The sequence below is a fragment of the Camarhynchus parvulus genome, chromosome 1, assembly GCF_901933205.1.
Source record: "Camarhynchus parvulus chromosome 1, STF_HiC, whole genome shotgun sequence".
Taxonomy (NCBI): Eukaryota; Metazoa; Chordata; class Aves; order Passeriformes; family Thraupidae; genus Camarhynchus; species Camarhynchus parvulus.
Window position 1 is genome coordinate 38669817 of NC_044571.1, and position 17772 is coordinate 38687588.

A 17772-nucleotide genomic window follows, 5' to 3' on the forward strand; every position below is an offset into this window, starting at 1 on the left:
AATTACTTTCCCCAGCTGTTGTGCAGTGCTTTATTTAATCAGCCACATTGCTGAGTTTTCCTGCCCAGACCACAGTGTTAATCCTTCCTGCATAACTTCATTAGAAGAATTCTTAGAAATCTTCTCTGTCAGGAAGCCAATGAAAATGAAAATTTATTTTTGTACTATTTTCTACTTGAGGATTCTGACTGTGTTATTTAAAACAACTGAACTCTATTGAACTTAGGGTTTGGTTTGGCCTTGTTTTTCATCTGGTAAGAACCTTGGTGATGCTTTTGTCTACTCCTTCTTGTGACCATAGGGAACTCTGTCACATCCATTCTTCTTGAAACTGTGAAATCCTGACTTAGAAAAAGAGGCAAAACAAGATTAAAACTCTTTCAGGACTTCATTTCTCTGATTATTGGAAAACACCTGAATTCAGCCTACCTCAATTTCATGTCTACTAGTTTCAATGCCAGTATTATCCTTTGCCTTTCTTTATGGCCAGAGACAAGTACTTAGTGCTATTTTGCCCTCTGTGTGTTCTATTTCTTGGGAGGCTGAACTTGGGAACTTCATACTGCCTTTGGTTGTATTCACACTTGTATATTTGGCCATGTATCTTTCAGATGCATAGTGCTGCTGAGCCATATACTGTGGAAGTGTGAACTGTGGAACTGTTTCAGGGGCAGGATTTCCATTAATAATATCATGTACTTGGCATTGGTCTTTGGTCTGCAAACAGTATGATGTGGACTGACAGGTGTTTACAATGCTCAAGCTTGGTCCATTCTAGAGTGAATGGTTGATATCCGTATGTACAGGAGTTGGTTCTGATCTCCACTGACCCCATGAGTCACCCTTGTGACCCTAAAACATAAATAAAAAGCATGAGCCCTTTCAGTCCAAACTTTCCATGAGTATTGTGTCACATCCTGCTGTTGCAGCCTGCCAGGGATGTGATTTCATAACCCAGTATAGAAGGAATGTATGGCATGTGGGAATGTCAGCCTGTGGAAAATGCCGAGGATGTGAGCCTATTTGGAATAGTGCTGAAGGTGTGTGCTGAGGTTGGAGGGAGCCAGACCTGGTGCAGGCACATCCATCCAAAGATAAGGTCCGGGAGTTGGAGCTACAGTGTTTCACTCCCTGAGTGCCCACAGGAAAGCTACTTGGCAGTAGCTTCAGGCTGTGGTTTGGCATGTGATTGCTTAGGATGAGGCAGGGCATATGAATGTGTTACTGTTGGTGTCACTGAGGGTGGCACAGAATGCTGAAATTATACCAGCTTAATGCCTTTAGGACAGCTTTATGCTGGAAATAGAAGAGCAGACCTGCTCCGGTGGAAGTCAGGGTGCAGACAGACAATGCCGGTTCAACCTTTCATTACAAAATGAAGCCCTTAAAAAAAAGGGTGATTTTAAGGGGCTGACTCAGCTTATAGCAAATCAATACTTCGCCTCATATGGCTGTGGGGCTTTTAGCACAGTAGTAAGAGCCTTACAGAGTAAATTTATCATTAAATCATGTCCTGCATGGCATTTTATTTATTCCCAGTATTGTTTACATCTCTTACTTTACAGAAGTTAGAACCACAACCTATGACTCATGAATGCTTCCTTTATGGCAGAAAAATAAAAATGTTTTATTTGCTGAAAAATATTATTTAACCAGTTCAGAAGCAATGGAACGTCAGTCGGCACCACCACTCCTACAACACTTTCCAGGCAAAACCCTAATGCAAGGTGATTTTTGAACTGTGATTTTAATTTCTTTGTAGTGTCTATGTGCAGCCTAAACAAATACAGATTATTTTATCCATGGTCATATTTCTTTTTTGTTTTAATAACTAGTAAAGATAAGATGTTGCTCTGGCCTTAGAGAATTCTTTATTGCTTTCACCAATTCTCTAATTGGAGAAAATTAGTATGAACCTAAAAAAGATATCTATTTGAAGGTCAAGCTCATTGCCAGGCCACTCTGGGACTGAGTCACCTGTTCCTGTCTTATTTCTTATAGATGCTTAGCTGATGTGTTCTTAAAAAGCTCCAAGGAGACAAACTCTCAGTTATTCCAGTGCTTTCTATTGTCTGCTAGCAGTTGTTTCTTCTCAATTACAGTTATCCCTGATTTGAACACGTGAATCCTACTAACAGCATTTAGTTGGTACTTTTGCAAGCTTCTTAGGAAAGTAACTAGAAAGGGTTTTAGTGCCAGGGTACCAGAGATCTGCCTGATGGTCCGTTTTGGAAGCAGATATTTCTTTGAGGTTCTCCTGTTGCATTTATCTTCATTTAGGAAGCCCATTTCCGAGAGATTGTAGAATTAATGGGTCTGGAAACAGTTGTGCTTTTTTCTCATGACTGCATCTCATAGTATTAATCTCTGGGGTTTTTTTATGTGGCAGGCAAATAATATTTTATCAACATGGTGTTTTGTAAACACCATGTTGATAAAATATACCTTTTTCCCAGCATCTTTTGTGTTTTGTGGGGAATTAAATGGTAAAATCTCAGAACCATAAATTTAACTCTGCTTCTACCAAAGGAATGATAGATTCTTCTTTTGCTTCAAGTACTAGCATTTAGGCCAGGTTTAAAAATTTTTAATTTGTGGCCTTCCAGGTCTCGAAGAATCTGACTTTATCCAGCTATCTGAACATCAACTCACATGCCTGACTTTGGGCAGTGTGATGTAAAAGTTGGGAACATAATTTTCTTCTCCAGACTGTTACAGAAATGTACTGGCAGAACTTAACAAACAAGGATCGGGATTTGTTTCTTGTTTAGGAAAAATATGGGACCACAATGTAACAGAACAAAATTTCTACCCAAGCCATGGTAGGATTTGCAGAGACATTGCTGAGGATAACAACATGTTTATAATGTCCAGCAGTAAATATCCTTATGTGTGCTTTTAGAGGTGCCTTTGACTTCAGTGAAGGGAGTGGATAGACTTCCAAGGTTTTCTTTTTTTAATTGAAGAGTAGACAAAGAGGTAGTCCCTGTGAAGTAAATGGCATGCAGAAAATCAGCCTTGAATTTATGCATAGCACTTGTTTGCACCTTCAGATCTAAAAGCTCTGATTTTATTTCACCCACTGAAAATAATTTTCATATGGAAAATGAGATCTCTTTAGCTCATCCTTTGATAAAAGATGTAGGTCTGATGTGTATTTCTTGTGAAACTGCTTCAATGAGCAATGCCAAAACTTATTTTTTCATACACAGCCCTTTTTTCAAACCACATGTTGTTCATGTGTGTCAGTACAAAATGCCACATTTTCCACTTTAGCAAAAAGCTTTGAAGAAAAAATACGTTAAATATCATTGGTCTGTAGAAAATTAATGCAGCTTTGAGTCAAAGCACAGAGCTGACACACACCTACTCAAAGAATAAACATCTTTGCAGGTAAACTTGATGCTGAGAAAAAAAGAAAAAGACCTATCTGAGAAAAAAAACCCCACACTGATTTGGCAGTGAAAAATCCCAGAAATTTCTGTTATGGGTGTGTGGGATTATTTTCAGTAGTGCATAAAGATCAGAAAGAAGTTCTGCAGAAGCAAATAATACTGAAAACAAGGTTTAAACAGAGTGTGTTAAAACTTTGGAAATTCTCTCTCCCAAGAAATACCTGGCAGTTTTACAGCTTTTCTTGCCAATGGTTTTGATTTTCATCTCCTATTAAGCCTGCCAGCTGCTTTAGTCCATTAGTGCTAGTCTTCCAAGAATTCTTTTGATATTCAGTTGATCTCTGGTCATGCAAATACTTTCTTTAAGACAGTCCAGAATAAAAGAAGTCAGATGTTACAAGAATTGGTTTTCTTTCCAATTTAGTATTTTGTTTTCTGAAGGAAAGGAAAAAAAGTTGATGGCTTTTTGCTGACATCTATGTATGGATTTGGGTTTTTTTACTAAAAAAAAAACCAAACCAGGTTCTTTCTCTTGACACCCAGCTCTTTTAAAATCAGAAACCTTTAAGATTGTTTCATCTTAGACATTGATTGTGTCACTGCTTGAGGAGAGTCTCAGAGTCCCTAACTTAATACAGCCATCTCTGAACCAGGATAATATGCTTATCTCATAAAGGTGCTGTGGGATTCAGTGTGCTATTGGCTCACTAAACCACTTGTCTGTCTCTCCACACTATTTCTAACTTGAATGTATTAGGATAGTGGGCAAACCAGTCCCTCACATCAACAAAGTAGATGAATTATTTTCCTTCTAGTGGCATGTAAAAGGCACCAGGGAGTAGTTAGTAATAGATAAACAAGTCATTGAATGAGTTTCATTTGGGTTTTCTTGAAACAGTCAATCATAGAGTTCCTTCTTTCCATTTAGGAGGGGAAGTTATTGTCTCTTCAGTTGGATTAGTCTGTTAAAATGCATTTGACACTGTATATTTGCTGCTCTTATTCAGATGTGGGGAGGCTAATGAGATTTCTAACATGTATCGGTTTTCATAATGTCTACTTAACCAGCTTTACTGTCTGTTATTTTTTCTTAGAGAAAGGCATTGATCTAAGCGCTCTTTCTGTCTTACGTTCATTGAATGCTCAGCAGGTCTTGTTAGTTGGGATTTTCTGCTGCTGCCCTTTGGTGAAACTTTTATACAAGAATAAAATCTTGTTCAGATGTGCACTATAGCTGAAGCAAATCAAATTGGGATTCTTTGGGGCAGATTTTTAAAAGCATCTTATTTAAGATGACAGCAGTTTTACCACTGATTGTGGTAAAATCTCATGCACCTGCTTTTGAAAATGTTGTCCATTCAAGAGAAAGGTGCTGACCTCTTCATTTCAAGAGAGCAAGTACATCCTCAGAGAAGCACCTACAATTCACAGGTGATGCCCAGAGGAACCAAATGAAACTGAAATAGAGCCTTTGGACCAAGCAGCTTTGCTGTTTCATGATTGTACTTAAAATGAATTAGATTGCCCTGTCTGTCACTATTGGAAAATCTAATGCAACAAGTGAATAGTTTTGATTAATAGTGTATAAAATTCAGTGCTGAATTTGCATGCTTTATCTCAAAGAAGATTTCCATACTTTGTTTTCTCTCTAACAAAGTAATCCATCACTACCTTTTTTTTAGTAGTCATTCCCAGCATTTGGCTGAATGGCAATCCAATTATATAACATCTGTACTAAGAATTCTGCCTTAAACTTTTCTCTTTAATATGATAACCCTTAAAGTGTTCATTAAATTTAAAATGTAACAATTTGGGGGAATTTCTAAATTTTGATTTCTTGGCTGCCACTTTTACTCTATAAATGTGTCTACATGTGTAATGCATTTTAAAAGAAGAAGTAACAGTCCTATAAAAAGATTGTTCATTTTCAAAGGAATGTTATTAAATTATAGAGATTCCTCCGTTTAACTTTTTTTATGTTATACGGTTTTGTCATAACATTTACTGTAACAGGCATTGACTCCACTATGACTGTACTTGAAATCAGAGGCATTTCATTGGAAAGACTGAGGTGGTGGCTGGCCCATCTTCACAGCATTCATCATGCTTAAAGCCAAGGCCTAGGGATTTCTGTATTCTTGGTTTCTAGATCTGAGGAGTATTTTTGAAGTTTGATAGGAGAACCACAGCTATGGCAGTGTCCTACTTCTAGGCTTCAGCCTGAAGCTCTGCCCATTCTGTTGAAGATGAGACCCCAGCGATCTGAGAACAGTTGTGTCCTTAAGAATACTCTCTAGAGCAAAGAAGAGGTGGGAGGCTTGACTGTGCTGCAGAGTTTCCAGCTAGCTATGTGTCCTACAGCTCAGCATTTACTTGATTCTCATCAGCTGCCACTAAATTTGTAAAGTTTCCTCCCCACACTCACAAAAGTGATTATAAGACAGACAGTCCTACAGCTGTCTAATTGCCAAAAGGAAAAAGCAGACAGTATTTCTGCACATAAAGTCAGCTTATGAGCTTTGTTGACAGTTTGGATCCCTATTTGTTAAGTTATTTGGAAATCTATAGCTATTTTTATCAAAAAGTTATTAAAGAAAAGCAGATAAAAATGCTATTCTGGCTGAATGTCCATAAACAAAGCACACATAAAGTCATTCTGAAGAATGTTCATCTTTCTTTATACCTTGGACTTGTTCAAAAATGTAAAGCATATTTCTCTTTTCAAAGTATTAAATACTACATCAGTACTATCTATTAAGTACTACTATTAAGTACTATCACATGAAAGACATTATTGGTGCAACAAAGCATGGACTTCTTTACCCAGAACACGCTCCTATTGAACCCTGTGCAGTCAATATGTGTGGCCAGCATTGCTACATTCATATTGGTAAGCTGACTTCTAAATATTGCACACTTTTCTAAAATACTTGCAAACAGTGCAAACAGTCGGGAAAGTCCATTTTTTTTCCCCCAGAAGTTGACTGGTTTGAGGTGTTAGGCATGGATTGGACTTGATGATCTTGAAGGTCTCTTCCAACCTAGGGATTCTGTGAATTCTGTGATTTTCTGTCTTTTTATTACTAAGTCTGTAGCTCAGATTGCATTGGCCCTAGAATTTATATTTGCAACGTTCTTTATCTCCATATTGGTGCTTTTATCTGTACAGTCTCTGTTTATAGTCTTTTCTCACACATAAAAGCTTCATCTTCTTATAAGCAAATAGATTTTCAAAATAAAGAATCAGTGACACATCATGACTGTATATTTTAAGTCACTATGCTTAGCCAGGTTTAAAAGACTGTGTTCATACTGGCAGTGTGGGTTTTTTCTGCTGTTGTAAATTAGTTTTTCGGCAGCTTAGTAACAGGAAAATGGCACTTGGGCTTGAGGTTTCAACAGAAGAGTAGAGCATTGGCATGTTTGGGGTTTTTTTTCTTTTCCTCCTAATTTCTGCTGGCTGGCAGACTGGCTGGTGAGAGTTGGTTTGGGAAAGTAAAACAGGTTGCTCACTCAGGGGCAAGCAATCCCATTAAGCCATTCAGGATTAGTTGATTTTTTAGTTGATTTCAATCCTGCCTGCCAGCTGCTTCCCAGAGGTGTTAACAACTTTGTCGTTGCATTTCTGGACAATTTTTAGTCCTTTCTAGTTTCACTGAAACAATAATGTAAAACACTTGGAAAACCCTGACCGCATGCAGTGTTTTACAAATACCTTAATACTGAAAGATAAATTAAAAGCTGACTCGTCAACTGAAATACCCATGCCCTGAAGTAAAATGCAGCTTTGTGATTTTATGAGTGAAGGTAAGCAGGGACAGAAACAGGCATGATAACATTTCCATAGCTAAGGCCGAGGTCATTGCTTTATGGAAGTCACTCACAGAGCCGTGTTAAGGAAGGCTGGCTTTCACCGTGCGGCGCGACACAGTGAAATTCGACAGCAGCACCTGCCAGGAGGCAGCTTAGCTTTGCCGGCAAATAGGAGAATCAATCCTTTAGCCGGCGCAGCGAGAGGTTGACACAGTCTGTGCTCTCCGGGGTGGACGCTCCGCCGCCCCCGCCGGCTGATGTTCCAGATGTGGCCGAGGTGCGCGACTCCCATCTAGCGGCTGCTGTAAAGCGAGGGAAAGGAGCGCGGCGCTGCCTGGCATCTGCTGCCTTTCTTGCGTGGGTGTAGGTAGGGGTTTAAGCTTTTAGTAACAACGCACGGATTTTTACTTGCCTGAATAATTCCTGATTAAAAAGAAAAATAAGAAATTTTAAAAGCAAACTTTTGGGTTTTTTTTTTCGTTTTGGTTTTGTTTTTGTTTTACCTAAAGTGGCCCTCCTGCAGATTTTCTTTCTCAGCATCTTCACAGCAGTTACAAGAAAACTGAGAAAATCCTAATATGATAAGCAAAGGTAGTCTACAAACATAATTTACACATGCAGAAATTGCTGGTGTTAATGCATAGCTAAACTTAGTTTTCAGTTTTTTCATCTCACTTGGAATAGCTACACATAGCACAGATATTAATTAATGAATCAGCAGCATCATACATTCTCTTCCTCAGATAATATGGGATTCTGAATCAAGAAGCAAGAATGCACCATCCAGTTAAGGAGGAAATGGTTCTGTTTCCCGACTCAGTGAATTTTTATGTGATTTTTTAGCTCTGCTCCTTTAATTCTGCTATCATAAAACTACAGCGTTATTCAGTGCACTCCTCTTCTCATGATGTCCATTTGCAGAATGAGCTGGTTGTAGAAGGAGGTGATGTCACAGAGCATGGTGTTATCACAGTCTCAGAAACAAGGAGAAAATCCTGTGTATTTACAAAATGTGCAGAAGTATAAAATACGGTACATTAAAGACCATCCCTGCATAGTAATACTATTTTTCTGTTAACTTTGAGTCCCTTTGTTTTTGAAAAATACACACTTTCTATATTCCTTAGTGATTTAAAATATAGAGTTTTGGCAAGAGAAGTGATTTTACTCCCCTAAGAATAATCATCACTTTTTTCCCTGGCTCTTCTAATTCTTTTTGTTTCCCTGGTAATCTACTCATCTGTAGAGCATGGAAGAGCCAGGTTACCTTGCTTCCTGATTAGGCATGGATACCATTAGAATTTTCTTTTATCACAATTATTTAGTTGTTAAAGCAATTATTTTCTCCACCATTATTTAGCCCCTTCAGACTAATTTTCCCATCTTCTAGATCTGAAAGGCACATATATTGAAAAAGAAATAAGCCCCCTGCACTCTGGTGCTGAATCCCCATATACTAAACATATAATATTAGTAAGGATACAGCTTATCTCTGATTGCTGTCTTGTCTTCTATACAGTATGGAGCTACTGAAAATGTCACATAAAATGAACAAGATTCAATTTCTTTCCCAGTATGTCACTAAATATTTCATTTCCTGAACTTTTTTAGTTTACTTTTTGATATTAACCACGTACAGTTGTAAAACATTTCCAAAGGTAGAAGTGTTTCTTGGTTAGATAAAAGTAGTAGTTTAAGATTGATACAGATTATGATGTTGATTTTTTGAGTTTTAATCTCTACTGAGAAGTGTTTTCCTCGTTTTTTTTTGTTTAACTGTCATTGTGTTTAAAGGAATTGTTTTATTATAACATCAAAATAGAATTTATTAGACAAGTTCAAACAAAACACAGAAACTTCAAAGCATGTTACTTTATTTCACATATTTTGTTGTCACAAAGTTCCTCCCAAATTAATATTGATTGCTTTCAAGGATTAACATTTACTGAAATAAATAGGAAAATTATCATAAATATTTGCTAGATATTTTTGTATCTCAAATTCAGCAAGCTGCCCATGCCAATGTGCTTAAGCTGATGAGCAGTATCATAACGACCATGTGTTTAACTCTCTTCATAATTCAAAGCTTTTTCATGGCTGAAAAGTCTCACTGATGCCTGCAGTTACATTGCATAAATGATGATTCTAATGCTCAGGACTTTGACGAGAGGTGACTGCATTCTGTTGTGTATTGAATAGCCAGGCCCTGCAGGTTTTCAAGTCCTCATTCCCTGTAACACCCGTATTCCTGCTGCTGAGAGATCTATGTTCTCATATGCCCTAACCACAAGACTCTTAGCACTACACTTTCATTGCGTAAGCCCTTTGAACTAGTAGGAAAAGACACTTTGTCACTGATATACAGACATCTGTGAAAAACAATAAATTTGCCATTTGATCTGAGGGGCATATGTTAGGTTTCATTTATGGCAGCATTCCCATGTCTGGTTTTTTGGGATGTATCCTATCATCACTTAAAATTTTGATATTTTCTCACCATCCATATGGCTTTGAACATGGTGAGAAAAACAGAGTATGTTGCTGTGAGAGGAGAGTCTTTTAATAACTTACTCATTGGCTTTAGGAAGATGTAGTTTAAAATTAAAGAAATAATCAGAAAAAAAAACAGAAGAGCAAAAACATGCAGTAAGGTAGATGTTAACCAAGAATAATTCTTCTTTTTCAAGGCAAAACATTTTATGGTGTTGCATCCCTTATTCTGCATCTCTTATTCTGTATGAAAGAAGATTTCCAAGAGACAGTGAACAGCATGGTTCCTGGCATCAGTAATGAAAGTTTTATTACATTCTAGTCACATGCGTTAAGCAAGAATGTATATTCTTAAGAAGGATTGCTTTCTGATAGCCTTAAGAGTACCTCTACCAGTTATACACTATAGAGACATTTTTACTTTAGTGTCACAGGCAAACTCATTTTAACTGGGTTAATTGTGCATTTTTGTCCATTCACAGTATTGCTTTACTGTGGCAGATGGCCCAGTGATGTGTTATAAATACTTTGCATGACATCCCCTCTATTTTACTAATCTTCACTGTGACTTTCCCATTGGTAATGACTAATGACAGTTTCCTAGCCAGCAACTTTTAATAGATTCTTTTTTTTTCCCTTAATCTCTGCCTGTCCTCAACAGCACTGTTTTGTTCAATAATTTAATCAGTTCAGCAACAGTATATTATTAGACAATTGAACCATTACATTTTGAATTTTTGAAATGTAAAATACCCATGAAATAACCACTGAGGAGTATTTCAGTATTGATAAAGACCACTTTTTCTTCTAAAGAATTGAAAGGGTTTTGCTTTCTATGCTTGAAGGCTTTTCCTTTCGTTTTATTTTCATTTCTTTCCCTTGGTCCTGAGAACCATATGCAGTAAAAAGCAAGGAATCCAGTAACTAAATAAACTAACAGTTTTGCCTACCCACCATGCCCATCTTGACCATTTGACACCTACCTATCAAAAGCAGGTGTTATACAGAAAAGAATCAATTTTTCCCTCTCTCCTCTCATCAGTGAAAATTTACCTGCAGAAGGGATACCCTGAGACAAAACTGGTTCCAGGTTCATCCCATCCCTGTTAGCAGACAAAAGAATATAGATGTTACAAATTCAACAGGAAAATAGTAGCACTCCTTATAGGCTGCTGTGATTTTGGCAGAAACTCCTGGAGTCTGGAATTTCTGCCCAGAACCACTTCTTTCTCTGTGAAAAGGATCAGATAGTCAGCTTTCTATCTTTATGTTGCTAGCAGCTGCCATGTTTTGCTGAGGGCAGTGCTCCTCATGCTCCCTCTCTTTTATCAAAGCTGTTCCATGAAACGAAGCAGTAGTGGAGCAGAGCTGGGAGGTGGCTGTAGGACAATTCTGTGATTTCACAGCAGTTTGTGAGATTTCACAGTTTAATTTCACAGTTTAATTGTGTTTCTTTTTTGGAACATAAAATTGCTTTAAACAGGAATGACTTACAAGCCATAACTGGTCTATATTTTGCAGCTTTCATTGCAGCGATACGGAGGAAGGCCAAGCTGGCTAAAGCATATTATCACTCAGACATTAGGTTGAGTTTGGACTTTATGTTTAATATTAGTTGCTTTATAGCTGTTATTCAAAAGTGGTTTCTGCACAAAAAGGTCTCTCATAATTTTCCTTTCATCTTCTCTCCACCCCCTCAAGAGTGATATAGCAAGTTCAACTTAAAAGTGCTTTTTAAAGGCAACTGTATGTTAATGCAGCTACTACCTGAATTTCAAAACAGTTCAGTAGCTTGCTGTAGGTGCTTACTGTGCTTGCTAGTATCAGGCACCTTCTTGGTGTATTGCTGATGCTGTTGCTGATATTAAAAGTGATTTCTTTAACCTACTGAATGTTCATCCTTGTTAAATCTGCCTTTTCTCAGGGATGCTGCTGAATGCAAATGATGGGACAAATTCTGCCTTTGGAGGCATTTGCATACTGCCAGTGAACTCTTCTAAGGGATTATACGTGTCTGTCCAGGGTGGGAAGGGAGTCAGTCTGATCTGATACAAAACCAATTAATATTCAACTGCAAAAGGAATGTGGAAATGCACCTGAAAAACTTTGAAGGAGGAGAGGAGAGCCCTCTCCTCCTTTAGAGAAAACAAAAAATAGGATAGATAAAAGTTTGTTTGCTGATACTGAAAACTTTCAGGGAGGTTTAATGCCAAACATTTTCATTTTTTCCTCTGACAGGCACAAGCATATTTACTGTTTACGAAGCTGCTTCTCAGGAAGGCTGGGTGTTCCTTATGTACCGAGCAATTGACAGTTTTCCCCGATGGCGTTCATATTTCTATTTCATCACCTTAATTTTCTTTCTGGCCTGGCTTGTTAAGGTACTGAAAAATATGTCTTTTTAAATTGGTCTGAAACATAGATCATATTAGAATTAATTTCTTCTCTTTTCTGCTTGCTGAGCTTTGTGTCAGCCATTCTTTCTTTTTCTTTTACAGAATGTTTTTATTGCAGTCATCATTGAAACGTTTGCAGAAATTAGAGTGCAGTTCCAGCAGATGTGGGGGTCCAGGAGCAGTACTACTTCAACTGCCACCACCCAGGTGAAGCACTTGAGATGCTGAGATTCTTTGGGGATTTGATTTGGTTTAGTTCATTAATTAATAATAAGCAAAAAGTTCTTGTCATGTATGATATATTTGGGGTTGCATGTTGGTACCTATAGTCTAAACCTGATATATGAATTTTCATAAAAATTTTAATTCTTGGTTGCATTATCTAACTAGTCTTTTTTAGAAAGGAATAATGGAGAATACAGTTCTCTATATGGCTAGATACGCTATTGCTGTGTTTGTATTCTTTTTAACAAAGTATGATAATGCTTTTTTATCATGTCATTGGTGAGTTTGAAGTCAGGGCTATAGGATATCACTTTCTGTGCTAAGAAATAAGAGCTGAAATCCCAAAGTAGCTGGAATAAGAGGGATCAGAAGGCAGCTGAACTGTTTGGGGAAGCTGGTCCTGGAACTGAGAAGGGTGTGTTGAGACCAAGGGAGAATAGGTTGTAGGGCAAGGAAACAGTCATGCTCACAGCTGGGGCAGCCTCAGAAAGCGAGACACTGAATAGAAATAATGGGTAGGAAGAAACCGTGATAGATAGGATGGACTGAGTAGTGGGAAAGAACCCAATATGAAAAAGAAGAGCTACTGGGCTAAGATTTAAATTCTCTCATTCATTATTTAAACAATCAGGTTATGTGTCCCAAATGGGCAAAAGACCAGGCTTTTCCAGGGTAGAGCAGTTTGTCATCTCTCAGAAGAACCAGTACCAACTGCCTGCAAAAAGCTCTTAGAAAGACAGATATGTGAAACATACCCACAAGGGAATTTTTTCTAACCATGTAGCTGGAGATTATTTAGTTTACTAAGCCAAAGGATTTAAGTTTTCAAAATTAATTATTGAATATATTTATATTCTTTTTTATATTCCTGTAATCCATATGTAAATCTAGTCCTTTTCTACCAGCTGCTACATTTTTTTGCCTCAAATAGACTTTGTGGCAGTAATTTCTATTCTATATATATGCCTTTTTCAAAGCAGACTTTGTAATATCAATTTAAAATCTAAAGAAAAGGACTTTTCTACATGGCATATGCTTAGCCTGAGGAACTTAATGTTCATAGGACAAATTCTGAGCCATATAGGCTTATCCAACATACTCTGAACTAGAGGATGGAATAGAGAGTTCAATGTAGGGAAACACAAGAAGCAGCCAACATTAAAAAATATAAAATATCCAAAATGATGTCATGATGCCAAAGAGTGTGAATATGTTGAATATAATCTGCATCATGCAAATTAAAAATAACTTGCTGGCTGCAGACAAGCAAATGGTTTGAATGGCTGCTTCATTCCTCGAGTCAGTGACGTAATGGGATATCAAGAGAGTTCAGGTTACCAAACTGCAAAAATTATTTATCTTTTCCTGTATTAAGAAGGACAGAAAATATTCTGCAGGATTTCTTGTTCAAAGCACCAGACAAAAGTTAAAACCCATGCTTGTTTTGTGCCTGAAGTAGCCTTGACAACTCTGCCTTAATTTTCCCACTTCTTACATTACTGAGCTGTTCCCCAAACTTATTCCTATTGAAAAGGAATGAGTGTCCAGGAGTCGAAGTCTAGGAAGAGATTCTCTATAAAAGGATAAAAGGTTCTTCTAAAGCACTTTAGAAATGTGCTTAAAAGCATGGTAAGAAGAGGAATAACTGTGCTGATCTTAGTTGGCAACTCTACCCAGTGCAGAGGTGCTAAATAAAGACTTGGAGGAATAACAACCATATTTGGGTGACACTGTCCCCAGTCTAATAAGCACTTCTCTCAGGATGACTTTTAAGCTTCAACCACCCTCCTGTGGCTGTGTTCTTGAGGTGACTCGTTTGAGTGCTGGGTGTCAAAGAAAAGGTGGGAGTGAGGTGGGAACTTCGACACACTTCATTTCATAGTATATGCAGGTGGCAACTCAAAATGCTAGAACCATTCATTTTCTTTCAAGGACATTTTCAAGGACAGTTTTAATCACTTTCAGGTGTGGTGTCTCACTGTTCCTTATGTCCAGCATCATTTTGTGTCCTAATTTCTGAGGAAAAAAACCCAACGAAACAGAATGCCTATGTCTGCTCTTCCAGAGGCTATTGATCAAATGTGAATACCATTGTGGTCAAGAAAGCCTTTTCCATTGCCACCATTAGAGCTTGGAAACATTCAGCTATTTATAGGAATTTTAATCTCTGTGAAATTATACATAAGGACTGTCCAGCTACTCTTGCTGATATGCATCAGTGCAATAAGAATAAAGTGGTCCTTGCAGTAAAATAATTTTGCCGGTAAAAAGATTACCAAAAGCACCTTTTATTTATGTAGCTTATTTATGTGGTCACAATGTATTTGTTTTTTCTTAGGATAAGCTTACCTTAGTAAGAAAATTATTCTGAACAGGTACCACTATCTAATGATGCTGGTCAGAGATTAACTGAATTGTTTTCTATATTTGGACTAATAGAAACACATTGTGTTTGATGTTGTCTGGGTAAAATCAGACAATTGTTGGGAAAAGCATGTTACTTTTTTTTTCTGTAGCAGAAAGAATCATTCCTCTGTTATTTTAAACTAGCTATCATGAAAATGCATGCAGTCCTTAAGGGGAATGTATTAGATCTCACTTGTATTTATTGCCACACAAAACATTTCTGACAACAGTCTTCCCTTTCAAGATGTTTCATGAAGATGCTGCCGGAGGTTGGCAGCTTGTGGCTGTTGATGTGAATAAACCCCAAGGCAGAGCTCCTGCATGTCTACAGGTATGACATTGCTTTTTAATAAATGTGTGTGTGTTACCAGCATCACTCAAATGTTGCTATAGGGAAATTATGCTGAGAAATAGCTACCATAGTTTCAGTCATATATTTTTTGAACCTATTGCTTTCTGCAGCGTAGATTTTTTTTCTTGAAAATCACAGATCAACAAATAAAGATGTACCACACCCAAAGGGAAAAGATTGGAAAAATCCTTCCTGATAAGGTTCTGTTTTGTGTGCTTATGAGAGAAAGATTTAAGATTGTAAAATATAAAATAAAATAGTTAATCATGTTCTATCTCTGAGAATTTTTATACAAATATATTCCATTCCTAGGATATTTGCATCATAAATGCTTGTTTATTAAGTGCAAAATACAATAACATATGCCAAGAAGCATGACTAATAATAAACACAGAAGTACCTAATTTCTCTTGTTCCCTTGTGAAAATAGGCTCACAAAAAAGGGAGAAGAAGCATGTAGGGAGCAAGCCATACAATGTTTGAAACTTCCAGATTTGATATTCCTACTTGGATAGGAGTTAATTTGTGAAACTCAATCTTCATTGTTTAAATAAATCCAGACTAAGTAATGTTTTTTATAAATTCATTTTTAGAACAGAGCACTGTACAGCAGCTCAAATTTTTATTTGCAAGCTAAATAATGTCATTTCTGGGTAAAACAAACTTCAGAATAGAAGGCCAAATCTACTATAGCATTTTCTGGCAATTTTGGTTATGTTTGGTTTAACATGTAAGCTAAAATACACGTTCTTGTTGGCAGCATGTACATTGCTGAACCCTAAGCTGGCAAGCACCTTCCATCCCCTCCACAAGCTGTTCATTCTCAAATATCTCTTCTTTGCCAAACCACTGCCATGTATTTGATTATAGCATATGTCTTAATAGATTATTCGTATTCCCAAATTTAATTCTTGATTTTGACAGCAACAGGAACATCATTTGTGGTGTTCTCAGGTATCAGTCTCTGGTATGTGGATAAAATATAGGTGAACTCACTGTGAAAACTTCAGATGAAAATTAAGATACCATCTGAGTTACCTGGTCTGCCTTTGTGGCATTGCATTTTTGCCCAGTTTGGGAATCATGTGAACACAGTTAATTGTGTTCCAGTGGACATAAACCTCATGCATTCAACTTCTTATATTTCCCACTCAGCCAGCGTTTCCCTCTTGTTCTTCATCCTTTCGTGAAATAGGGAAAGCTCTGAAACTGTGTTTTAGCACCCTTTTAAAGACATTAAACTGCATGAACGCCATTATGTGTCCATTAGTCCAATAGTCCATTAACTATATGAAGTCCATGTGCTAATTTCCATTAGGAAGTTTATCCTTCATGACATTACTGTCCCTATCGACAAATAAGCTGTGTTGAGTTGGTGTTGTCATCACAGAGGCAGTGAACAGGATTGCTGTTCTATGTTTTATGTGTCTTATGCACACTCTAACTTTTAGATATCATTAAAAAGAGTTGAGCTGTAAGACTTGCTTTGTATAATTTGGAACTTCCATGCATTAGATATCTCTGCATTCATTAATATAAGTATTCTGTGGGATATCATACTTGTGGTTTTTTAACTGCTGGTCTACATATTAGGGTGATCTAATGATTTTAAAATGTTCTGAGAAATGGATTTTTTGTTCTGCATCAGGTCATAATGTGAGAATTGCAGAAAGAAGGTAGTCATACTCGTCCTCATTGCTATACTTCCCCCTCATGACGTGCCTGAGCTGGCACTGTATTTATGCATTTGTTCGGGGAATGGAGTTAAAGTTGGCAGGAGGAGAGGAGTGAATTTGTTATTGATCAGACTTCCTGCAGCTGCATAAATGTTTTTTCTGACACACAAAGGGGACCAGAACATTACTAGGAGCAGTCTAGGAATGTGAGAACTGCTTCCTTCAGCAGCAGTGAGCTATAAAGTATGACTACAATAAATTTCAATCCAGTTTTTTTTTTTAAGACATATGGGAATTACTATAAAAATCAGTTATACTTTTTTTTGTTTCTTGTTTTATATTGGGCCAATATCAGAGAGGTGGCTCATCTGCTTGCCTATGCAGCCAGCTCCTAGGAACCCCTGAAATACTCAGCACTGGTGGTTTCCAACTGCCTAGGTTCCTCTGTGCAGCTCTCAGATTTATTCTTAGGTACACTTTACTTATGCATATTTTTAGATATCTACATGTCCCATACATGCATACACACATATTTAATGGTTCTTTCTAACTATTTGTAGGAAAATGATGGTGTGCATAGGTGTGGAATATAGAGGTTGTAGGTGGTGTGGAGATGTGTTTCTCCATGGCCATGGATAGGTTCCAGCTACCTGTAGGAACCTAATGGGGTTCAGAGGTTATGTGTGGTGGTTGTGGTATAGCAACAGCTGATAATATTGTCAAGAGAAACTAAATAGATGTAGCAACAATTTAAACAGCTCAGAAAAGTTTTAAATAGAAGTAGCAGGTCCTATCTACTTCCTGATTTTAAGGACTTGTGCTTCTGAGATTTGTGGGTTTGCAGGCTAAATTATGGTAGAAAAATACTTGTCAAATTAACTGAAGAAAGTATTTCACACATTTAAGGTTAAAGACCTGTCTAGTGCCAAGCACCGCAATCACAAGTTGCTGATGGCACTGGGGACATCTCTGCAATTCCTGCAGTTCATACTCATATTTTCCCTGACATGAACCAGAAA

The 17772-nt window shown here is 37.4% G+C and overlaps 1 protein-coding gene across 5 annotated transcripts in view; it reads left to right on the plus strand.

Annotated features, from left to right (window-relative positions):
* NALCN (sodium leak channel, non-selective) overlaps positions 1-17772 on the plus strand; it is a 228007-nt gene that overhangs the window by 68225 nt on the left and 142010 nt on the right. For all 5 annotated transcript variants that reach the window (XM_030943111.1, XM_030943136.1, XM_030943144.1 and 2 more), the window contains exons 8-10: positions 11937-12079; positions 12197-12301; positions 14970-15056. In XM_030943111.1, the coding sequence (XP_030798971.1) occupies positions 11937-12079; positions 12197-12301; positions 14970-15056 (335 nt within the window). The remainder of the gene's footprint in view (positions 1-11936; positions 12080-12196; positions 12302-14969; positions 15057-17772) is intronic.